At 40.5% G+C, this 26,468-nt stretch overlaps 1 protein-coding gene across 1 annotated transcript in view; it reads right to left on the reverse strand.

Annotated features, from left to right (window-relative positions):
• Window positions 1-26,468, reverse strand: part of ipo11 (importin 11) — a 126,111-nt gene that overhangs the window by 11,814 nt on the left and 87,829 nt on the right. The window contains exons 25-28 of the mRNA XM_069683786.1: window positions 26,161-26,274; window positions 25,526-25,647; window positions 18,076-18,171; window positions 14,203-14,287 (exon numbers count right to left, since the gene is read on the reverse strand). Of these exons, the coding sequence (XP_069539887.1) occupies window positions 14,203-14,287; window positions 18,076-18,171; window positions 25,526-25,647; window positions 26,161-26,274 (417 nt within the window). The remainder of the gene's footprint in view (window positions 1-14,202; window positions 14,288-18,075; window positions 18,172-25,525; window positions 25,648-26,160; window positions 26,275-26,468) is intronic.

Here is a 26,468-nt window from a genome sequence, read left to right on the forward strand (position 1 = left end):
CTGAGCATCCTCCCTTTGATTGGTATTTCTCTGTTTTTGGTAGAGTTCCCCTTTATAATGAATCTAAATTGCAATAACCACCATTAGCCTCATGACTGCATAACCGGGCTTCTTAATGGTCCCAGTTATAAATTAGATTAACATTACTCAGTCCATGACCATTTAAAGAAATTTTGACACACAGGCTTGTTTAAGTTAGACTCTGTATGTGAATGGGACTAAGCCTTTAAGATTTGCTTCATAGCAACATGTTCATGTAAATATTCTTTCACATCAATACAGTTTTGGATCTCTAATGACTAGACCAATCAATGGCTTAGCATATCTACTCAGAAGATCTGTGCTTGTACTAGATGGCTGCTTGTACACCTCCCTTCTTGTGCTGCTACCAACACATTAGGTAACAAAGGTACCTTCAGGATCTCACTAAAATAAAAAGAGGCTACTTGACAGTTCCCAGTCACGGAGGGCCCTGAACAGCAACCAATACCAGGATAAAAAGCAGCGTTTTACTGCCCTCTGGTCGAGTGTCTCAGATCTGGTGCACCTCTGACTAAACTGTTTGTGTGGTTTAATGTATGCTCTTTCTTTAAACCCATGAAGGTCCCAGTGCACTAACACTCTCTGGAGAACACTTCCACATCATTCTACAAAGTGAGGTCAGTAAAAACAAAACGTTTACCTAGTTTAAACTCAGAGTTTATTTTGTGCTTCAATCTAAAGAACAGCTGCAGTTTCAGCCACTGATCTCTGTAAACACGCTCTCCAAACTAAATGTTTTATGCCCAAGTACAACTGTCAAACTTTTCCAACATGACAGAAATACTTTTGCTTTGCTGCAAAGCTGACAAACAATATACACCACAATACAGGCTTTGTCACCGGTTCCTGTTGTCAGATGACAGCACTGGAGCAAAATAGTAATTTTAATGGACCTGGTTTTGACACATCAAAACACAACTTTTATATTCGTGTCAAAAAAACTCTTAAAAAGACGGAAGAATGGCAACACCTATAATCGGTGATCGGTGATACTCAAACACAACACAGGTAATCACATAGCTGGAGGCAGCAGAGCAAAGACTGACTGAGCTTAAACAATCTGAATAACCAACAGTTCTTTTCAAAACACAACATCCTCCAACTCCTGCTGTTTACTAGACGGTATCTGTAACACAAGGCAAGAACTATCCATCCATTATCTATACCGCTTATCCTTTTCAGAAGACGATCCCAGCTGTCACCGGGCAAGAGGCGGGGGTTACGCCTTGGACAGGTCGCCAGTCAATCACAGGGCTGACACACAGAGATGGACAACCTTTGAGACTCACGTCTATGGGCAATTCAGAGTCACCAATTAACCTAACAAGCATGTCTTTGGACTGTGGAAGGAAGCCGGAGTAGCCGGTGGGATCCCACGCATGGAAAGGGAGAACATGCACACAGAAAAGGTCCGCCAGCCAGAACCAGGATTCGAACCAGGAACCAGGGGGTAACAGCGCTAACCACCACCCTTTGTTGTTGTATTCTAGTTTTCATGGCATCTTTTGGAAAACACTAAAAATGCTTGTGTACTCTAAAAGTATTTTGATGGTGTAATCAGATTTTTAAATGTCTTTCCATTAGCGTGGACATGGCTTAAATAACAAGTAGAGCCTGAGCTGCGCCTACCAAACAGAGCGTGGCAGAATGGTGAGCTGAGAGATAAGGTCGTACACATTCGTCAGCGTTATTATATTCAGGAACAAAGATTGATCAACCGTACGGGAAAAAAAGGACAGCTCCATTCAATATTCATCAAGACAGACACAAGTGGAATTTAAAAAGTGTAAGACAGGAGAGGTCAGAGCAACAGTGAGAGGGGAAACAAAGTCCAGAACACAAAGCGAGACAAGGGTTATGTAAACTTTGGGCCCCAAACACGCAAGCACTCACCTCTCTCTCCTTTTCTATGATATTAGTTCACGGTCTCTTGACTTAGAGGGAGGATTAGAACTTGATTGCAGTAATTTTCCGCACCAAATGAGGCGGCACAAATTGTAATATCCTAATTAGTATTGTAGCGGAGGGCGTGAGTGTAAGAGCCCTTTAGCATTCTGTCATAAGGGTGCATATTACATAACACATTATAGCAAGTGTAGGAGTGTGCCATACATGTATACATGTAAGTCTGTGTCAAAAAATGATGAAAACATGGAAGGCTGTAATTCTGCCTCGAGCACGCAACCCTCACAAACAGAGCATTAGTGTTGAGCAGAGGTGGCTAAGGAGGCTGACATGAGGTCTAAAGACATTCTTAAGAACCTGCGTGGAAGGTTTACATGGGATTAACAAGTAGGCAAGGCAGCTATATTTATATAGCACCTTTCATATACTGAGGCAATTCAAAGTGGTCCATGATCTCCTCATTAAAATGAAATATAAAATGTATATTTACGCATCATCTGCATAGTTATGATAGGCTACTTAATAATTTTGTCCGATTTGGCCCAATGGAAGCATATAGAGGTTGAACAATAGATGTCCCAAAATGGATCCCTGTGGAACCCCAAATGTCATGCTTGTTTGCTCTGACACACAGTTAACGATCGAGACAAAGTACTTCCTGTCATGAAGATATGATGGAAACCATTTGAGGACATTCCCAGAAAGTCCTACCCAGCTCTCTTATCTATGTAACAAAATTGTGTGGTCCATTGTGTCAAAAGCTGTGTTCAAGTGAAGTGAAAGAAGGTTTTATTGGCTGATTAGATAAAAACTCAGCCTGTTATTCATAATCCTAAACACTGCAGTATGTATTAAATATAGCAAAGTAACAACACATCAGAAACACAGTGATGTGACATTTGGTGCTGGTAGCATCATGCTGTGTGTTTGATCCTCTCCAGCAATCTCCAGAAAGGTTGGAATTTAATGAGGTTGGAAAAACACTAAACCAAAGCTACAAAGCAGGGAGTTCATGAGAAGATGTAACAATGAGGAATTATTCCAACCATTTATTAAACTTGTTACAACACCTTTGTTATCGACTACCTTTGGTATTTTAGGATTGCAGATGACGCCCAATACCTGTAGACCTTTGACCACTGAAGTCAAAATATGGGCCGCTCACAAGACAAGTTCCCTGACTGGAAGGAGTCCACTCAGAACTTCTCCTTAGGGCTTTCAGCAAAACTCACAATAACCATAAATCTTCTTCAAGTTGAGACTATCAATTAGAACAAATGCCTCATTATTTAGTGTCTCAATTCAAGACTATAATTTGAACTCCAGGTTCCCTTTGCTGTAAAGTCGAACTAAAAAGCTGCATTCATCACAAATAGCTTCTTTAAAGTGGGGCTTGAGGTTAGCAAAAGCTTTGGAGAATGTAAGTCCTGAAACACAAAAGATAATTTATGCACTAAAAATGTAATAAATAGTTGCCTCTAAATAATTCTGGCAATTAAAAAACCCTCCTTGTCAGTGCAAAATTTCCCTGTGCTCCAGTGAATTTTGCTGAGCCACTGGCTGCAACTTGGAGGCCTCTTTCAATCAGTCCTTTGAGCGACAAGCTGGGTCAAACAGTGATACACGACATCCTGTCTGAAATCTGCTTTGCCATCTGGCAGGCGATGAAAGACCAATTCCTGCATGTGTAAGACGGGAGTCAGGGGTGGAAGTATGCAGTAAGCTATTTAGGAAGTTTAGAATTTTTCTGGTTTAAAAAAAAGAAAAACCTTAGACAGAGAAAGCTATATTTAATTTGTGATTTATTTATACTAAATATTGCAGCCGACAGGAAGAACTGTTATTTGTGACTTTTTATGAGTCCAAGATGATGATGTCTCAGGGCAAAGATTGCTCATGTGCATCTAGGCAAAAGGGTTTAATCAATTTCATGAATTGCAACTTAGAAATAGAACTTAAAAGTAGCCTGTGGAGTAATTGAACACTTTTTTGAAAATTGTTTTGATTCATTTAAACTATGAGAAAACTTTAAAAAACCAAAAAATAGGAGTCAAGGGAGATGTTAAGATTCATTTTTTTGTTCATTGTTTTATAAGAGAGACAAATTTGGTTCCTCCAACATAACTACTGATATACTGGATCTTTTTTGCTATTTTGCTTATTTGCCAGAGAGAATTTTAACATAATTATCACTCTCACTCATATAAATGAGGGAGTTTAGTAAAACAGGATGTAGTGATACAAACAGCAATACCCTTCAAAATGACACTTTTGCAGTATTAAATGCTCATGAGTCAGTACTGGTAAACTCAGAACAATAAGGCTAACGTTGCTCTGAGGGCCATTTTAGGCCAGAAACACATTGCATTGAGTCTTTCTCGAATATTGCTAAACCTCCAGTCCCATCACACGCCGAGAAATATTTCAAACAAATGAACGTGACTGCTTTTATGCATGAGAGTCTGAAGTGAAAACAACATTAAAAAAAGATGAGACAGAGGATATTGTTGTTGTGACTTCTGGATTGTAATCTCAGTGCAGCAAACTGTGAAGGGACACTCTTGAAAAATATGCTACGTTGTGTTGGACAGCTCAAACTCCGTTTTAACAGCCTCTGTGGCCCGAGTGCCAGCCTTACACTTGCAGAACAAGAATTGCTAAGAGAGATCTATCAATGGACCTGTGTTTCTTGCTTCACTACCACCACGGCACAGTGGTTTGGCAAAGAGCATCAGGAGGAAATTGTATTGCTTGGGATGCCTCTTTAGAAAATGCTGTTGATCTTTAAACAATATACCAATTACTCTTGTACTGTACTGCAACATTTGCTCTCAGTCAATCATGGTTAATGCTTACTTTGATAAATCAATCCTCCTGTCTGGATTAAAGACAAATAAGCCAATCAAAATGTAGTAGCAGTGTGAATCAGACCAATCGAAATCACAGAGACTGGTTTCCAATTTAGTAAAGTACAAGCAGAATGAACAAGCTTCAAAGGGTAATACTGTGTGATAGTAATTAAGATGTATTAAGATCAATTTAACAGCTGAATTGTCAGACCACAGATCAAGTATTCTAATCAGACTAATTAAGTCGCAATAATGCCAAAGAGCTGACAGGTGAAAATACTCAACACATGTCTGCCTGAATCAGCAGCAACGCTACAACCACACAAATACAGGAGGAGATGTAAGAGGGGAAAAAATGATTCATGCATTCATTGAGGTGCGTGCTGCACATTTGAATATCTCGATGGTGGTTCTAAGAAAGATGCAGTGTCCGTTCATATGCCTCCATGGACAGCTGAATCAGTTGAGTAACATAAATGTTAAAGACTCTTCTATAGCCATGTCAGAATCCTTACCAAGGTAGTGAACATCCGCACAGGTGCAATAAATTATTCTGTTTGGTTAGAAATCTACTGAGGTTCAAGATACGATGTTTTCATCAGACTCCATGTTCTACAAAGACTGATAAAGGTATAATCTGTTCCATTCTAAAAGGTGCAAAAAACTAACAGGCGTGTCAAGGAGATGTCAATCAAGCCCAGTCTGCAGGCCTGTGGGGAGATGTAATCAGACAGAATAAGTACCTGTGTGGGTTATCCACAGGTGTGCATGCACTAAAATAGACTTTTTTCATGGCATATATAGTATATTATCAGAGAAGGGAAAGCACATGTTGTAAATGTTATTGATAATACCTGTGCTTTTCCTCCTTTATCTGCTGTAAAGAAGGTTTATATAAGAGAGAAGGAAAAAACTGTCATGGCTGTGAGAAAGATTGAGAAAAAGCAACACAGCACACAACATTTTCAGGACCTGAATTGTATTGTTGTGTGTTGCACGTGGGTTCTCTGCCCTCCCTGTTCTCGCAGGGACTCTCAGTTAAGGACAGTTTGCTAGAGGCAGTTTTACAGCTGTGCCACATTTTTTCAGCTTTAACACGACTGCCCTTTTTGCACCCCGAGGAATATTCAGTGGCTCGGAAATGTTCCTGTATCCTTCACCTGATCGGACCTTAACACACATTGCCAGCACATTTTCCACCCACCTGGTCTGTCATATCATGTGTAATTACTCGAGCTGTCAACTTTTAAAAATGTGCATTAATTTCACATTTAATCAATCTGTAGATTTAATTTTAATTAAAAGACCTTCCTTAACATTTGCAGTGGCTCAATAAAAATGGTGAAACGTGGAAAAAGTCCACTAAAGGGCAATAACCTGTAACGTTGTAAACACTGTTTTTTGAATATCCTTCTAATTTACCATTTAAATGCCAGACGTTACCTTTTACAACAGATCCAGGCTTAAGGCCAGTTCACCTTTGTAATAAATTGTATCCCTAAATAACCCCACTAGCGTGCATACAATCTACTGTTAATTCAAGAGGTCGTAGATGGCAACATTTTTGAAATTCTGCCACACTCTATGAACCCTCAACTCCCCGTACTCTCACGGACAAATGGCACTAAAGCAGAGGAGCGACAGAGATGGAAACTAATTTCGATGGCTCTGTTTGCCTTAGGCAGCACAAAGGAGAATCTTTATATCTTGTGCTGCAAAATAACACAGTCAGGGAGGTCTGTTATTCAACGAAACCAAATTATGCTGACACTGATGGTCTGTTTGAGACTAGGAGCAATGATAAAGCAAGAATGGCAAGTCTTCATTACTAATGCTTTGTGTGGTCCATAGCGAATTGATAACACACTGAAACTCATTTCCTATAAATATATACCTCCAGAGGACCTTTGGAGTCACTTTGATTGTTCATTAAAATGAAATAATGGAAAAGTTTTGAATGACAAAACAATTTTCAGATTAATCGTCAGTTCATCAAAGTCTCAAACAACATTTTTCTCCTCACTCTGAGCAGTGACAGCCACTGGGTAATAAGGTAATAGGTATCATTTTCCATAATTTCCTTGCTTAAACATCAAAGCATGCACGTTTAATGGAATTGTCGTTTAAGGGAGCATTATCAGTTTTATAGCTAATCTACACAAAATAATGAAAATGAAGGGACAATTTCATGACTAATTAATAAGTCCAGGACAAATGTTTGGCTTTCACTCTGAGCAATAACAGCCACGGGGAAACAACGTAATAGGTATCATTCTTTATCTTCCTCTGCTCAAATTTCAAAGCGTGCACATTTAATGGGTTGACCTTTCAAAGACCAGTTTCATTAGCCAAAGTTTTACTGGAGGATGAAATCTAAATGGAATTTTTACTAAAGTCCCATTTTGATTTCAGGGGGAGGCGGGCCAGTATGTGCCAGGGAGTTGACTGTTGACTGACCGTTAGTTGACTTTTAAACACATTAAAGCTTGGCTAAAAAATAAGTAAATATCTACTTTATTTTCTTAGTTTTGTGCCTCCAGAAGTGGTAGTTTTTCAGGGTTTATTAATTTAGAATCAGGGTTTATTGCCACGTAGATTTACACATACAAGGAATTTGTTTTGGTGTTTTGGTACAGAATTAAAAGCATTAAAAGACTTGAAAAAAAAAATAGCCAATAAGAAAAAATATATAAAAAACAGTAAGTATAATACAAAATATGTACAACAGGTGTAATTGAAAAAGGGCAGGTATGTGCAAGATATTGGTGAGTACAAAAAGCTTACAGTGTAAAAATAAAAGGAGTGCAATGTTAACAGACAATATAAAAGTCCACATGATCCCTTTAAAGTCCTTAAATACTTCCGTAATGCTTTACACTACATGCCATGCTATACCATTCACACACACACGCACACATGCGTGCATGCATGCCAAGTGATATGCCCTAAAGAGCTATATAGGGTTTAGTATGTTGCTTAAGAAGACTTCAACATTTGTACTGAAGGAACCAGGGATGGGACAGCCAATTTGTGATTAGTGGACAACATGCTCTATCTACTTTGCCACAGGTGTCCCCAGAAAAAAAGTTTAAGTTAACTTAGTATTTGTTTCTTCATGCTGAGTTTGACAACCTAACATTAGCTCAATTTTAAGCATTTATAACACAAGCGGGAACGACAAGAACCCTATATTCTTGTACCACGCATCAGCCTTCCTCCGTGGGATGAAGTGTACTTTTAAACCTTTTAACATCATCCTTTTTTTTTTAATTGATCTAGGTGAAGTGTCATATAAAGTTCTTTATTGAGACAGGAAAAAGTTCTACCGTGTCTCCAACTTTCTTTCTGTATAAAGCCATTAAGACAAACAATTTCTGTAACACGGTTTGTCTGCTGTTTATAGTCTGCTGAGCTGCTGCAAACTTAAACTCCCCATATGTGCAGTATAGATACTTTTTTCTTAATATCAAAATTAGCATTATTACCTTTAAATCTGAAAACAACTGTTCTTGCTGTGAGCCTAATGTCTACTATGCCATCGTATGTACCTACTATAACCAATAAAAATTGCAGAAAGATGCTCCTCTGAAAACCGGCTCATTAGCCTAATTGCCTGGAACAAAAAACTCATCAGTTACACTTCCTGGGCCAACGCTATAAATGACTAAACCAAGCATTCTGTTCAAATACATCAAAACTACATTAAACAATAAACAGAGAACAACAAATGGCACTTTTAAAATGGGGGTGTGTAATTGGCTGACACCTGGGATGCTGGAATGCAGCTGGGCTATAATAAACCATAAGGAGTTATGTGTCTGATCTGCATGAAGTTAAATGTGCTGCTACAGAGTCTGTGAAGCTTCAAAAAACTTCATATATTTTGTAATTAGGGCAGAAGCGGCAGAAGGTGTGAATTTCTGAGGAGGGCCTGATGGTTGCTTTAACACATTTAGTAGACCTGTTGAACTACTAACCCAAATACAGTCATATTTTTAGAGCAGATTTAGGGCTGTGCCACTAATGGTGGCTATTAGAAATGCTACACATGAATCAAGGTGGGTTAGCTAGGGAAGAATTAAAGGGATAAGGGTCGACCTTGTCTATTAAGAACTTTAGACAGGATGGATAACTCTTTGCAAGTATTCACACTGATTTTAACACAGTCCTTTCTTAAAGTGGTTATCTCGAAGATCTCAGTTTCGTTCTCTTTGGCGCCACCTATGGCGGTAAATGGTAATTGCGGGAGCACACTTCCCAGGTATCCAGACAGTGTTGCATGTGTGACATGGTTTCCTTTTTAGACTGTTTGCCTTTATCTGAGCGTCCAATTCGTTATCTGTAGTCATCCATCTTTTCTTTGTTTGTTCAGCCATAGTAGATTACTTTTTACTCGCAACACTTGCAGAGACCGGAAAAGCAGCCGCTTAGCTCCGCCTACCCTCTCTGGCAGACCAACCACTGCTGGGTGGGTGATGGAAAACACGTAAATAACTAGGCGCCGCTTGTGATTTTTTCTGTGAAAGTTGCCACAGAAATTCAGCATAGTACTATCTAGTTTTGCAAAATGTCCAGGATATTTCACAGAGGTTTAGAGGTAAGCACCACTGAGACTTCTATTGCGACCAAAGCACAATGAAAGTTATTGGACATTTGTTGGTGCTGCTCAAAGAATTGGAAAATTGCAAATTCAACAGATGTGTTGAATGACAAACCTTTCTGTCAACAGTTTTCACCGATTTTTTTTGACAAGCTGGATAGGAAAGAGTTCTCTATGGAAATGCGGATAAGCCATAAACATTGTATTTGGAATAGAATGCGGAAGATAAATGACTCCAAAAAACAACAACAAAAAAACAAATGTACCAACAAAAACGTGAAGGACACTGCTGGGTCTGTGTGTATCACTGCTTATTTTAAATGACCCCATTCAATCCAAACCTGCCTTCTAGCTTACACGTAAGCAGCATGAACTATGACGCAGAACAAAAGCTTGCGTGTTGGCCCCCAGGTGGCCCTGATTGAATACATGATACAATATCTGCCCTCTATCACTATTCAGTGGTCATGTTTAGCAACCCGCCCCCTCATTATCTCTCTGTATTTCCTCACAATTACGTGTAATAGCCCACCTTTGTCTTCTATTTTTACACTGGAGACTCATCAGTCATTGGCAACTCCTCACACAAATGCAGCACAATAACCTGCATGTGTGTTGTTCATGCACATTTGTGTGTCGTTATAGAAAAAGGAAAGAACATAAGCCAGAGTGGGTGTTTGCCACAGCAGCACAACAGACGGTGCTCATGTCATTAGTACCCAGTGGAGAAAGTCTTTGATGTCGCCTATCCTTTTTCTTGTTTGATGGTGCTGGCCTTGTAGTTGAAGCACAAGAATCAAATGATGCATTATGTTATGAGGCCCCAACACAGCATCGGTTAGCCCAGGCTAGTTGGCTGGAAGACTCGCATCAAAGTGAGGGACCCTTACAAATCCCAGACGAGACTGAGTGGAGCAGTCAACAGCTCCCAACACACAAAACAAACCCCATCTTCATGTGCGGAGAAACATGACAAGTCGAATTTAGGGACAAATCAGAAGTCTGCAGGTGTGTCGAGGCAGCCCGTCCTCTCGCAGGGACTATAAATCTTAGAGCTGCACACATGAAGACAACCTCTGAATGGAATGATAAATGAGAGTAACACGGAGCTATTCAGGACATCCTGAGATAAACCAGAGGCATATATTTCAAGGTTGACCATTTATTTTGACTCCATGTGCTTCATCCTAGGTTTATCAGATATCATACTAAAGTACGTGATTAAAGAAAGTGACAAAATAGGCAGGTTATCAAGACATGTTTGTGCTACAGCTGCTGTTTCAAGTATAAAAAGCAGAACTTTGGCAGACTTAAGCCCCAGTTTGTGCCTCTCATACGGTAGTGCTAGCAAGATGCTACTTGACAGCTGTAAAGGGCGATAACTGTGCCACATTCAGAGCTTGATAAGTTATTTAGGGCAGATGAACAGCAAAACTAAAACTAACAACAACAACATAGCCACAGCTTGGTGCTGACACTGCCCCACAGAAACCAACCAAACATCTTATAGTAGAGCCATTAGCAGGGACACAACAAAGCTTCCCACACAGTGACTCTCTCGAAAGGATCGTGTCTCACCACTTGACTTCCTGTCCTTCCAGCGGAGATGAAGAGAGTCTGACAGTAGCTCTGGTTCAAGCAGAATTTAAGGGTCTACTTACCCTGCAAGTACAGGCTGCCAACTGTTTCATGTAGTGGTTGTCACTTGTCATCGGCTTAAACATTGTCATACGTGACAATCTGGTCATTTGTCACCATTAGCAGAATGTCAACGTGTCACCAAGAACTACCGCTTATGTCAATTATCACTGCGAGGCTGACTATTTATAATGTTAAAATGTCACTGTCTTAAATGTGAACTAACCCGATCCAATTTTCTATAAATAGACAAACTTTATCTGAGTATTATACATGCACTTAATGCATTCATATTTTGAATGAACATTATGAGTATAAAAAAAACACTTGGTCAACAACAATGTTAGGTAGGTGGTTCGTGTCAAAGTAACATCCACATGAATGGCAGGACCCAAGGTTTCCCAGCAGAACATTAACCAACGCATCACGCTGCCTTCTTCCCATAGTGCATCCTGGGACCTCGTCTTCCCCAGGTAAGCAACGCACACACACCCGGCCATCCACATGATGTAAAAGAAAGTGTGATTCAACAGACCAGTTCACCTTCTTCCATCGCTCCGTGGTCCAGTTCTGATGCTCACGTGCCCATTGTAGGCGATTTCAGCGATGCACAGGAGTCAGCATGGGCACCCTGATCGGTCTGCGGCTATGCGGCCCCATATGCAACTAACTGTGATGCACCGTGTGTTCCGACACCTTTCTATCGGAACCAGCTTTAACTTTTTCAGCAGTTTGAGCTTCAGTAGCTCTTCTGATGGATCGGACAACATAGGCCAGCCTTTGCTCCCCACACGCATCAATGATCCTTGGATCTGTCCCATGAACGCCCATGAACCTGTTGCTGGTTCACGACTAGTATACTAGTAGTACTGGTATATACTAGTATATAATATTCTATTTCTTTTACTTTAAACGTCCCAAACAAATTCTTAAGCAAGTATATATAATTAAATATCAATTACAGATGTAAATTGCTCATTGTCTTTTGGCCGATTTTAGCACAAAACGACGTTTCTTAGTCAGCAGAAAAGTTTCTCTTTTTTAGGGTCAATTGAATTTCTGACAACTAAGCACATACATATTCAATTAGCTGTATTTGCATCTGAAAGTTGAAAGTCAGACCCTTTGCAGAGCCATAAAACGGCCATGTTGATGTCTCTAAAAAATGAACAAATTGTTTCCCAGGGAGGTTGTGCGTTAGAGTACAGTCACCATTATCCTGAGAGCAATTTTTCAGGCCCAGTTACTTGTGACAGAAGACAGAGAGAAAATAACTACCATGGGGCAAAGGAGGTTATACTGGACAAAGAAGGGAAACATACAAACACTGTCTAACAATGCTAAATAAAAGACCTGCGACTGGAACCGTAAACCAGTGACCGAGCGGTGAGGAAAATATTACAGTGTGCCATGTGAGCATCAAGGTAATTTATTATTCTTCCCTGTATTCAAGATTATTCATGTTTAATGAAAGATTGCAGGGGCCTGAAAGAAACCAGCAAATTTTAATTCAAGCGGACAAAACAGTAGAATCATTCAAATATGTCCTGCAGGCAGAGAGACTGAGATGAGGCTGCTTTATGAAGGGAGGATACACGAGAAAGTGAAGGAAGATAAGGAAGAAATGAAAAAGGAGGAGTAGGATGCACCAGATAGTAAAGGGAAAGTATGTGTACATATTCTGCCACCATACAACAGTTACCACGTAATAGTGATGTTTTGCTGTGTTCTTGCTATATGGGATTGATGGTAGAGATGGAAATGATTCCCATATTAATGACTAACGATGAGCTCAACCTACGTAAGCTCTAACTTCATCTATTTGCTTGTTATTGCTAGGCCTTCACTTGTCTTCACTTGCTGCCTGACTGGAAATGCTTCAGACCCTGACACCTATCTTTACAAGGCAACACAAAAGTTGCATGAACGGGCAGAATGAGCACAAACTTTCCAGTTGTATTGACTGATTCATCACAGTTGTCTGTCCTCTGCCCGAACATATCAATGTCAGGAATTGATGCACAAACAAGACACTTAGAGGTCACTTTTTCCAGTGAGAAAATGCTCGCAAACAAACAATGTCCCCTATCTCTCACTGGCTCTTTCAAGCCAGCATAAACATGCACATTTTTACCCAAATAATGCATTGACACAGATACGCTCACACGGTCCAAGGAGAGAAGCCATGAGAGAGCCAAGCTGGAGTCAACAAACGTTCAAAAATGTCACGGGTCTCGTTCCTCATTAACTTTCTCCTCAAACTGAAAACCGCCTTACGTGGGCACACCCGCCACACGTACACATGCAGTCATGCACGTCCCCAAACACACACCCACACGCATTAAGGAGCAGAGAGAGGTGCGACTTTAAGTCTGCTCTCCTCTATTCCCTGGAGCAAAAAGTCAGGGTCTGGGCTGAGGTGATAAGTGCACTGGGATATCGCCCAGCAAATACACACACGCTTAAACACCGAGAGAAAAGCACACAAAGTCGCAGTAGAAAATAAACACAGATGTATTTCCCGCTTTCAAACACTGATTAAATTAAATTTGTATATAAATTTTACTTGGCTAAATGGCATAAATAACAAATATTTTACAATGTTAAGTAGTGTTACAATCACTTTGCTTCCACAGCGTGACAGAGTTGCACAGGGAGAAATCCTCATGCAGAATACATGCTCATGCATATATGCATCTCTGTACCTTTCTATTGCGATACACCACCTAGGGGCCAGTTACAGGTACTCGACCTAAAGTGACTCCATGCACACTACCTATGACACATGCATGCATCCAGAGAATGCACTTTAAAGTAATTATGTGTTATGGTGCATTAAAATCTGCTGGAGCTGAGAGGAGCTCTGAATTGGTTCGTGACAAATGAGTGTTAAAAGTAACCATCTTTTTTTCTCTGTTTACTGGAGGAACACTTTTTCTGGGTTTCAAATGATGGGGTTTTATTGAGTATGTTAATCTTGCATAATGAGCGGCAGAGTAATATAAAGTAGATCACAAGGGAAGAGGAACCTTTTTTAAGGTTTGAGAGGAACAGAAAGCATTACATTGCAGAAGTTATCTGTCTGAAATGTAAATGAGAAAGGAGCAACAGACGGCTTTAATGATTGCAAAATCTGATCTTTACTGTATGCGTGTGTGATTGACTGACCAGCTTCTTCCTCTTGTCCTGCTCAGTTGGTGGCTCCTCATCATCACTCAGCTTGGGCTCCTCGAAATGGCTCATCAGCATGCAGCTGCAAACACAATAATATTCAACTCAATATTAATAACCACACATAAACCTGCACAGCAGGAGGCAATTTCAGAACAGGCAGCGTGCGCACACACAGACAGACAAAAAAGGCTGAACCCTGTGGCACCCTAGAGCAGAGCTGTCTGCTTTTCATATTGCTTCATCTGCATACTGAGAGAATTACAGCAAAACCTTTGTGCTCAGACCAAAGTCTGCGTGTGGTCTTCTCTGCCTTTGTCCTTGTTTCTCCTTATTATGAGTCATGATACGGTGGTGGAGGTATTCCATGTGACACTTGGTGACTTTGAGATGCAGCTTTTGATAACTTTTGATTACAGGAATTCTAACTAAAAACGACTTCTTCTAACTAACGAATGAAATGTACAAAAACGAAGTTCAAAATGCTGCTCTGGACCATTCTCACTGATCTCATATCAATGTTTTCAGCTGCAGCAGGCAGCTGTTCTCTGTGGAAAGACATAAAACGGCAGACAGACACATTAAGCTACTAGCTGTTGAACATAGTGAAGCACTTGGCAGCTAAAGAGCCACATATTTCCCTCAGGAGTCGGGGACCAAAAGCAGAGCCGAGGAAGAGTAAATATTAGACTTACATTCATCAGATGGACACAAACACGACTGCAGGAGGAATGTATATATACATAAAATTCACCATATCCACTTACAGGTTGTAGATTTTATTGCACTTTAAAAACGTACAATTTTATGGCCAACCTTGCGTTCCTGTTTAGGACCATTAACGTTTAAACATGGTCGAACTGCAAATACAACTATTCTTATTCCTAAGGTATGTATTATGATTTTAAAGAAATACAGGAAATTCAACCAGATAAATGCAGTGTGTTTTCTTGTTTATATGAACAATTACAATCATACTTATTATTATTTGGGACTTTTATGTCTATTTGCTTCTAACAAAACAAAACTCCTCTCTTACTTTTATCAACCACATCAACCTACCTCTTGGTTCATCGACTCTGACACCCATTTGTAACGGTGTTCAAATGTCTGTTTAATCAGCGTGATCAGCTCAGTGATGGTAACTTTTGGAAACAAAAACTTACATCTCCTGCTTTCTGTTGTTCCTGTCAGCACACACAATCTCACGCTGTGTGTGTGCTGCAGGTGTAGCAGCTAAAAGTAAAAACCCTGCGGCAAGTCCGCTCCGTGGACTGTCCGTTTACGTAGCCACGGCGTTCACCAGCACCAGCGCGAGGTGGCTTATAAGTGAGAGTATTCCCGTTAACAGTGGCGCCTCGTCCCGGTGCTGGTGATTTGTCTGTGCCGACAGGAAGCAGGAGATGGTGAGCTTTTGTGCTTGTTTACAGTTTACAGTCTGACACAGACTCTGCAGCACAGCGGTCAGTTCTCCATGTGCTCTGATGAAGAGCTGCACTGATGTAATATCATTTGCACCGAGCAAGAAAAAAGTAACAGCTTGACCTATTTTACTAAATTTGCTTCACTATCGCACGTCCTGCGATGTGACTATTGCACTTACCGTGCAGCCCTAGTTAGATCCTTTCATTTTAGGTATCAAACGTTGCTCTATTTTTCCTGTAAAGTTCAGTACATTACAATAGACTTTCAAACTTTTAAAGCAGTCAAGGGACAAGTGAGTGAATTTTTTGGAATACCGAATTTAGTCATGGCAGAAAAGACTTTTTATTCTTATTCCTCACCACGCAAGATCAATTCAAAACTACTTATGACAACCAGGGGAAGAAAGGAAAGTCTGTTTATTACGGACATAACTTTATTTCTAAACACAAGCGGGACTATGACAAAGCCCTCTGTTGTCTGTCTCAGTTGATTGCATTTACAAACTATGAATAAAACTCTGAGGAAACGTGCATCTGCAAACATGAAGCACCACAGGGAACCAAATCAATTCAACACATCACTAGCCAATAAAGCAGCATTTACACTAACCTTTCTCCCAAACTAGTCAATTCTTTTCACACTGGCACATCTAAGGGTGATGGTGAGGGTTTTTGACAGCAGTAAAAAGGTGTCTGCATGTAGGTTAACATCTTCTAAGAAATGAGCACCATGCTACTGAGACAGAGAGGCGGAGGGGAGAGTAATGGGGCAGAGGAGATTCACAGTCAAAGGGGGGCTGTGGTTAGTGTCTCCCTTCATAGTGACCGAGTGGTTTCTGGGCCATTTCACAGGCCATTATTTTTCCAGAGAAATGTGTCCTGTCCAACACTCCCACTCTGCCTCCTTCAGTGCACTGTCAGGATGCAAGTGTAAAGGATTGCTTTAATATCATGAATTTAAAAACTTTCTTCAGAGGTTTGTTTTTGATAAATTTCGGCTTCAGCAGCACATCTGCAATTGATGCTTTCCGAACAAATTCTTCAGCTGTCGTCATTCATCACACATGAGCTTTGTCAAAATCACAAAGTTGCGCAAACTCATGAAAAGAATGACTGGAAGCTTTGAGCTGCATGTGTTGGACGCATAGACTGTATAAAAAGATGGATGACACGACAGCTCCCTAAAAGTGAAGCCAAAACTTCTCTATCGCCCCCTGCTGACTGGCTGCAGTATAGGTCATAAAGCCCGCCTCCTCATGTTAACAGAAGGGACATGGGTCAAACTATAAAATCAAAATACACGACGAATAAATGCTTCTCAAACATGGTTTCAGTCATTACAGTACGATTTATGTCCATGTGTTCATTTTTCTGACGAGTTTATTTTTAATTAGTTATTTGATGCTGTAAAAAGGATGATTGACAGCTCTGTTGAGCAATACGCCTCCTGCAGCCGATCTTTTCCAGATTTGCAGAGTGGAGGACGAACGGCGAGAGGAGACGTAACAAAAACAATCACTACAGTCATTGAAGTTTCCATGTCTGTGAACGTCTGCTTCAGACCAACACAAAGAAGCTGTTCTGCTGTTACACATGCCAGCGTGCGGGATCCTTTTTCAACCATTTTAAGTGTGTTTTTTGGTTAATGGAAGTGGCTACGACGGCTCCACCTGCCGATCTCTACTGCGCAGCTCTGGCTCCAAATGACGTCACCATCGCAAGATGGCAGCGCCTATCACAGGGGCGATCTCACTCGTACAATGAGAGCAGATGGAGATGCATTGTCCATTGTCTTTCTATCTGCTCTCATTGCTCAGAATTGTTGCCAAAATAGCCCCTGTAATAGGCGCTGCCATCTTGAAATGGTGACATCACTTGGATCCAGAGACTGCGCAGTAGAGATCAGCGGTTAGAGATCGGCACTTCCTCTAACCAAAACACACACTTAAATTACTGGAAAAACAGCAAGGATTGCACAACCCGGCGTATTTAACAGCCGAACAGCTTCTTGTGTTGGTCTGAAGCAGACGTTCACAGATATGAAACTTCAATGACTGTAGTGATTGTTTTAGTTACGTCTCCTCTCGCCGTTCCTCCTCTACTCTGCTACTCTGGAACAGATCATCTGCAGGAGCTGTATTTGTCAACAGAGATGTCAATCATCCTTTTTACAGCATCAAATAACTAATTAAAAAAAACTTCGAGAAAAATGAACACTTGGACGTAAATCAGCATGATAAGAACTAACTATTATGACAGAAATAGTTTGACTCATATCCCATCTGTTAACATGGAGGAGGCGGGCTTTATGACCTATACTGCAGCCAGTCAGCAGGGGGCACTCCAAATGTTTTGGCCTCACTTTTAGGGAGCTTTAATGTTGTCCATCTTTTTATACAGTCCAGGATCTTCTCCTTTTCAGTTGAAAAGAAAGATGGTTACTTACTCTTTGAAGGTGCCTGTTTCTGGTTCTTCTGTCATGACATCATGCAGCGCCTCCACACTGATGTTGATGATGCCACAGAATTTGTCCTGGATCACACTGAGAACACACAAAGGACACAGGCTCATGAGATCATTACTTCAACAGCTGTGTGATTATGTGTCCGGGGTTTGAATTAGATTGAATGAAAGTGATATAGAGAAATGGGTATTTGTCCAGAGAAACAAATGGTCATCAAGAGCAACAGCAGCACAGAGAGCAACAGTAAAAGTGATGAATTGTCCGTCGAAACAACATATGGCCATTCAGAGAAGTGTTATGGATGCCATCCATCAACTCCCATCATAGCACACATTTCCAGATTGTCCTGTTTTGATGCATCTCTCACCATTTACCCTTTGGCCTTTGGGAAGGAACATATTCAAACATTTTACTCAAACAATGTCAAAAAGCAAGAATGGCATCATGTGGAAATGCAGGGGAATAAAACATGTGATTGTGGTGATTTCCCAGCAATAAAGGGACTTACTTTGTTTCAAAGGCCAAATTCATTAAGCATGAGGAATAAAAATCAGATCTGTCTTAATTCACTCAAAGATTTAAATGTTTTATTGTATCGGCCTGAGTGATCCTTCAAGAGAAGAAGCATTTCAGAGCCTGGGGCTAGCTGGCTCGCAGAACCTGAGATAACCACAACCCACCACCCAAGCTCGGGGACGAGTAGCAGTCATTGATGAATTATTCGATTCATTCTTTAAAAGCAATGGAAAAGTACTGGGTTTCCCCTTTTCAGTAGGAATAAAAAGCAGTGAGGGAAAAGAAAACAAAGACACAAGCTGAGTGAATGTGTGGGTATGGCCACTGATGCATCAAAGGTTCTGTCAGTTCAAGTACTGGGCTGGGTGGACCCCAGGCGATGCTGCAGAAAGTTCACTGAGCATGAAGTCTGGCAAAAAATGGGGAATCAGTGCATGACAGACACATACCCAGCCAGTTTATGTGGACCTCTCTCTTACCTCTGTGCTACTGAAGCATATGCTCATGCTGGTAATAATGCCATCAGGACGGGAATGAAGAGAAAGCTGAGCAACAGTATACATCCAGCCAGCGTATGGCTGCGCAGCACAATCCTATTTTCCAGCTGACATGAGAAGAAATTGTAGTTGTCCAGCTGAGACTGAATTTCAAAGCGGATATAAAAGTTTAAGTCTTAGTTTATGAGAAGTTGAAGATAAGAAAAAGGTAGATTTGAGGCTAGTAAACACTGTAGGCAATTTTTGATAAAAGTGGATGAAACTTTTCCAGGTGAATTATAAATCATTGTTACTTTCAGCAAGCAATATTTTACCTCCAATATCCTGGGAGGGTAAAATACATAGAAGAACACCTCTGCCCAAAATCTCCCAATAATAGTCTTAAATTGGCAGCCAGAGCAACGCCTGCACGGTATTAAAGCTCCTCTATCACATATTTAAACATGTCAGTCAGTTGTAATTCCATCCAGCCCAACACCTCTCCAGTGATTACTTTCTAATGGCTGACTAATGCTACGCCTCTGTGCCTGCCATTCAAATCAATGAAAGTGGAAACATGATCTGAGAGCCGAAGTGCTGTGGGCAAAGGCAAACAAGTCACAGCAATAAAGTCCTCATCTAAAACAACTGTCCCTGTGTCACACTCATTCCATTAACAGAGGGAGGCTGCCGGGAGGTGAGCAATAAAGGCTGCTCAGGAAATGAAATGTGAATTTCTCCCTCCAGCGTTTTAATCCAAAAGAGAAATCTGAATGTTTTCAGCAATTACATTTTTCATCATCGAAGATTCTAGTTTTTTTTTTTTTGTTTTATTCAGTTGCAATTATAAATTAAGCAATTATAGTAAAATCTCTCTTTGGGAAAGCAGTGCCACACATAAATAACACTTCCTCCTCCTGTTATTTCCTTTTAAAAAGACATGTATATTGGATTTATTCAAGCTGAGCTTGTTGCAAATGGATTTCAAATAAGCATCACTGATTACATTTGATGCTGCTGAGCATCATTGATTTTGGATCATTAGAGTAGACCCTTAATAGCCCAAGTGCTCTGGTGGTAATAAGCAGTAAGGGCATGACTAACGCAGGAGTTAAAGAGGAGTAAAACTTCCTTGATTGTGCTGCATCCATTGCACCAGCTAATTGAATTCAGAGTGTGTGCCAGTCACATAAAGCTTGTAATTATATTGATGAGAGTTCTGAGAAATTACCCATACGGATAAAGAATTAAGAAAAAATATAGATTTTTAAGAACATATATGGGAATAAAAACAACAAAAAAGGCCGGAAAATTGCATAATCTAAAAATGAAGGGTTGATTTACGAGTAATCTCTATTGATTTAATAGTAATCTCTATTAGGCAGGGACATGGATTTCCGGGAAGGCAAGTGTTCTGGTTGAACTATGCTTGTAGTCCGAGTAATATTGACCAATCAGCAGGCTGCGGCGTATGCAGGTAAAACAGTCCGTGTGGAGAGCAAAAGCAGGCTGAATGTAATCCACCGTAAAGACATCCCGGCTCCCATTAGCGCCATCTGACAACAATTAGCTTCTTATTAATCTCTATAAACATCTGACATCTGAATGCTAACAGCTAACAATCTGATATAGATAAAAAATTCAACTTAAGATACATTCCCTTCCCAAGCCGTTCAGATTTCCCGACTTCCTCAAATACATCAGTTTTCTTCTCCTCTTGAGGACAGACCTGTCAAAGCTTCATTTTGACTTTAAACTAATCTGCATCATGATGTTGAAATTTCAGCAAAGGTAAGACCCGTTAATTGAAGTCGATTACAAGAAAAACTGTTTCTCTTGAGTGGAAGTCGTTTATGCTAACCACTGGCTACACGCCCGGCATGTTCACCGCTGTCCCCAGAGGCTTTATCGTCGTTAGACTATAGATGATGGGATCTGAGATTGATTTATTAGTAATTATTAACTACAATGTAATAGCCTACAGCGGTTAACATTTCTATCTCAATGGGCTGTTGCACTGTTTAATTCCAACCTGAGTGCTACAAAAAAGCATCGTCTGCATTAAAAAACTTGTGATGAGGAAAAAATACTGAATCAGTACAAACAGAATATTTGATTCCTCTGAACATTATGTACCAACTCTGAGCAGACACTCTTATAATCATCATTAGACAAAAGATGAGCACAGCAGCTTCAGGGAACAAATATGTGCATATTGATTTATTAAGCTCCTTGTTCTCGTAGAGTACTATTGACATTTCTTAACGGAAGCTCTGCCATAGTAAAGCAAACTGTCAATGATGATGAACTGGGACTGCAAAAGAAAGGCTGAGCAAGGGCTTCTGATGACTAACGCAGTCTTCTGTGAAAATGACCTCCCGGCTGTGCATGCTAAATACTGAATGTACGCTTCTAGTGCGCCTGGATAGCACAAAAGTTTGATAGAGTAAGAAGTTCAATTTATCTAAGGACAAACGGGACATTAAAACGCTCAATGACTGAAACCTATCAGTGAGTTAAAAAGTAGCTGACAGGTTTAATAAGATCATTCTGTGAAGTGTAATGTGAGTAGAGCTGCCCCCTAAAATGTAATGAGTCGAATCATCGGTCGTGAAGACGCTGAGTCGACTTGCTTTTCGTCAAATTTCTCCGTCAAATTTCACCACTTTTTTAGCTGCGTCATCGTACGGGTCAATGCGGGTGCAACAGACTGGGTGGCCATCAGCCTCCAAAAGACCGTTCTATCTCCATCATTCAGGGTTTTTCTCCTGAGGGCTGAATGATCCGCAGAGGTCCGCAGAGGTCTGCTCTTCTCTAAAACAAACACACCTGATGATTTAAACTGGTGAAACTGTGAGTAAAGCAGTTTCATCTTTTAAATCTGTGTCGCTCCGATGCTCTATGTTTGGGCTTTGGGGGCTGGAAGCCGAGCTGTTGCTAACTAGCTGAATAAATTCCTTCGTCTGGTTAAATGAAGAAGTAAAAAAAAATGCAGTTAAACACAAAGAAAGAAACTGCTGGATTTATTTGTCTTCATGTCTAGCCATCTAGCCGACTGCAGGCCCTTAAGAAACCTCTGTCAAAGGTGCCTCTTGCAGGTAAAAATTAAGACCCAAGCAGGCTGTAATATGAGTCTGGTGTGGTATTATACTGAACAAAATAACCAACAGTTGAAGCCTCAGATTGAACAGCTGCGTCGGGCCAGAGCTAAAAAATATGTGAAAAACATATAAAATCTGTCAAGCGCTGTGAGGGTTATCTGAACCTGATATATCTAACGCACAAAAACAATTCAATAACATCTATTGCCTACTGTGTTAGTTGTTAGGCTGTCACATCGACAACTGTTCTTGGACAAATTCAAAAAAGCTGACATTGAGCCTATGGCCCACTGATGAAAGCCTTTGCATTTGCAGTATTACAGAACGGGTGTCTGTGGCAACTTTGTAGCAAGTAAACAGTAATCTACTATGGCTGAACAAACAAAGAAAAGATCGATGACTACAGATATAACTTCAAAAATAAGTAAGAATCCAAAGAAAAAGAAACTAATTTGACGCTCAGATGAAGGCAAACAGTCTGAAAAGGAAAGCGACCGTCAGCGAGGACAAGCAAGAGTTACAACCATTACAAAGGGAGCCAACCGTAGACGTCACACATGCGACACTGTTTGGATATCTGGGAAGTGTGCTCCCGCACTTACGGTTTATTGCCATTGATGCCGCCACATTAAGCTTTGTCAATATTGAATTTTTCTATCAATAAATTAGGCCTTTAGCTGTATTATTGTGCTGCAAAATGGCATGTAAGTAATGAAAAATGATGTGTGACTGTGCTGTTTACTACTCTGTGACATTTTAGAATTGACACCAACCCGAGGGACATGAGTTGCTATTTACTTGTTACTTAGAGTTATGTTGTAGCTTATCCCCGTGCTGCAACTGCTTTTTATGTTAGTCATGAAAAAATGACATTTTTCGTTATAATTTATGTTGGCGAAGTTTGAGCGTACACACAGCTGCTGCAACAGGCTGCATGTGTATAAAAGAAAGTTTTCTCTTATGTGACGTTCTCGACTGGTCCACCGGAGTGAAACACCATATCCTACAATGAGTGATAAGAAAAGCCGAAGTGAATACTTCCCTTTGTATCACATCCCTGCAGCTGTTTCGCAGCCCTCTGGCAGTGTCCTTTTGCTTTATGCCCTGAGGCTAATTCCCAGTCGTGCCTTTTTCTGTATGGTGTATAAACTGAGTGAAGAATAGTGGAGTATATTTTCTTTTTAAGACATCAAACTTACAGAGGTAAAGTTAAGTCGTTTAAGGTCGCAAGTCAAGTACATTTTAATGAAAATATCATCAGTATTACTTAATTTATTCAATATTCTTATGAAGACAAAAAGCCATTGATCTCCTATTTATTATGCAGATAACATCATGTTTTCTTATGACACAAGACCTTAAAAAACTCACTGTAAAATGAAGTTTGTAAATAATCTGTAAATGCAGATGATGATATAATAGCAAGTGAAAGGACGCATGATTTATCACATATTTAATCTACACTGTTCTCTAATAAGCTCTTACCTTCTGTCTTGCTAGACAGGACAGCTAATTTGTGTTGCTAAGAAAGGCTAGCTTGCTAGAACAGCTTTGCTAAAGTTCCCTTTATCCCCATGATTACTTATTTTTCAATAAAGCATTGTTTCACAGCACTTTTATAATTAATGTGAACATATATTTTAGTATTTAAACCATTATGATTGAGGTTAATTGTTCAATAACATAAATACATTAATTAAAGTGTTTGAAAAATGTGATTGTATTCAGGTCAACGAATGGACCTCTGCAAATTGTAGTTATGTCTGTATGTGCGAATGTGAGAAAGTTGAGTTTTCAAGCAGCACTTAACTAGGCAGTGCTGTCATAATCATTTGCTTTTGGAAACCAGAGTGAGGGCGATTTCATGCCTGTCTATATCTCTGATTACCATATCTGGATTGCAGAGAACTGAGCTTCCCAACATCTTGATAAAAAACATGCATCACTGTAATCTGAGTTGGGACATCAGAGGAAAAGTTTATCATTAAACCCTACGGTGACTCCTTTGAACCACTTCAAGTAAAGTTTCGATTCAAAAATAAAATGAGAAAACTCATTTGATGCAAAGTATAGAATATCCATTTTTTATAGAATTGTACACAGCCTACTTTGCACCTGTCAAACTGAGGTGGAGATAACAGCCTCATATGTGCTGACTGAAGCACAGAGAGAGCACTTCTCTCACAAGAAACTTGAATCCATTTTTTCCCATCGTATAACATGTTGGTTTTACATGTATCATTTTGATCTAGTCTAATACAGTTTGTAAAACATACATTGTAAAATTTCACACATACCCAGGCACAAGTGGACGCACAAACTTAAGAGTTAATAAGTAGGATTTTTCCTTGCATTTTGTCAACAACACATTCAAACTGGACCCCTCCTCCTGGGCTCTTCTTCACCAGAAGCTTACTCTCAGTTTCTCTTGCGAGAACACTCCCACCCCGCCGAGCTAACACCGACCGTTGCGCTAGCATGCTAACTGCTAGTTAGCTTGTCCTACCCGGTTTGAGGCACCTACCTGTCCAACAGAAAGACGGCCACCTCTGCATCGCTCTTTCACCATGTTTGCCGGTCTGAATGGGGCCCAGTTGCTAATTTGAACCACTCCCACACTCACCTATACGCTGTGATTGGCTCAGGGAACCACAACAGCGCCCCTCCAGAAAACATCCCGTGCAAAGCAAAACAACAGAATAGATGCAGAGGGAAGGGTCTCACAAGGGTCTGCAAGGGTCTTGTAAAAATCTATATATATTTTTCGGGGAAAATCCTACTTATTATACCTTTAACTCAGAGGCACATACACATGACCTCATTTAAACCCTATCATTTAGAGATTTAGTTTCTTGACAACTTTGCATATCGTTCATTACTGCCTGGCTTTACGTCAAAAAGATACATAATAAGTCAGACAGAATAACATGTTTGTGTAGTTGTATTTCAAACTGTGTAGCCACTCTTCTGTTTCACATAAAGTTGTCTCTCTCACAACAGACTCTACGTTCTGTAAACACTATGCAAAGCACTGCCTGCACTGTGAGTATAATCTTGTTCTGTGTAGCTATCACATATTAGTGACAACCATATGGTGAGAACCACTGGTGAAGCTGTAAATCTGTTGTCTTTATTAGACCTGCCACAGAAAGATAATTCCACCAGCTAAAGCCTGTAAAGATAAAAAAAAAGAAGCTGAATATGTACTGTGTCAAGCATGTCTCCTCAATTTCTCCTCATTTGCCCTTTTGTCAGCTAGGCTAACAGGAAGCGTGCTATCCTCTTTTCACCAGCTCAAAAGCCCCATCTGCACATGAATGAATGACAGGTGTTTCTCACCTGTTGTCAGATGGTAGGAGGGAGAGCAGAGCCAGCGATGACAGCTTTCTCCTTTCAGGCTGAGTGATGTTGTCCATGCGGTCCACCCACATCTCTATTACGCTGCCCAGTAACTGGTCCATCTGATGAGGAGGGATGAGGACGAAGGACGAGAGACAGAAAAGAGACGAAGGGTTAAAATGGAGAAGAAAGGAGACAAAGAGAAACTTTAGACAGAGTGCACTGATGTTAATGTGTAAAAATGTGTCTACGCTTGTGATAGAAGTCTGAAAAAAAACAACCTTCTGTGCTTGTTTGGCCTAAATTTACCTCCCTGCATTGCCATCCAAAAATAGGAGATTGAAACGATGGAGAGGCAACTTAAGGAGACAACTCAAGGCTTGTAATTTATTACAATAAAGGGCAATGTTGTTGCTGCTGTTTCGGACACCTAAAACAATGTCAGAGTTTCAAAGTGAAAGGGCATGACTCTAAACTTTTGAGCGTTTTGCCATTTCCGATTCCTTGGCTCATTACGTTTAGCCTCATCAGGATGATTCCCTTTTAACAGGCACTTTGCAGCTATGAAAATCACATACATTCAAAAAGAGACTGTGCTGAGGGGGCAGAAATGAAGGGCAAGCGTCGAGTCTCACCTTCTGGCTGCACTCGGTGGCCATTTGAGTGAGCAGAGAGGAGAAGAAACTGGAGTTCTGGAGCAGGACGCGGCCCATGATTCCCAGGTAGGTGGACATCACCACGGGGTATCTCTGCACAACACACACAGATGCAATGTGAGTACACAATCAGGCATGATGGCTTCAGGAGCATAACACGCATGAATGCTTTGCAAAGGTCATTAAGCATGATGAGGAGAAGGGAGATAGGTACACTGACACAGCAGAATCCTTGGAAGGTAGCCTTTTTAACCTTTAACTGAGCTAAACTATCATCAAATGTCAGT

The sequence above is a fragment of the Semicossyphus pulcher genome, unplaced genomic scaffold (genome assembly GCF_022749685.1).
Source record: "Semicossyphus pulcher isolate SPU_LCO1_2020_fin unplaced genomic scaffold, fSemPul1.0.p SCAF_6, whole genome shotgun sequence".
Taxonomy (NCBI): domain Eukaryota; kingdom Metazoa; phylum Chordata; class Actinopteri; order Labriformes; family Labridae; genus Semicossyphus; species Semicossyphus pulcher.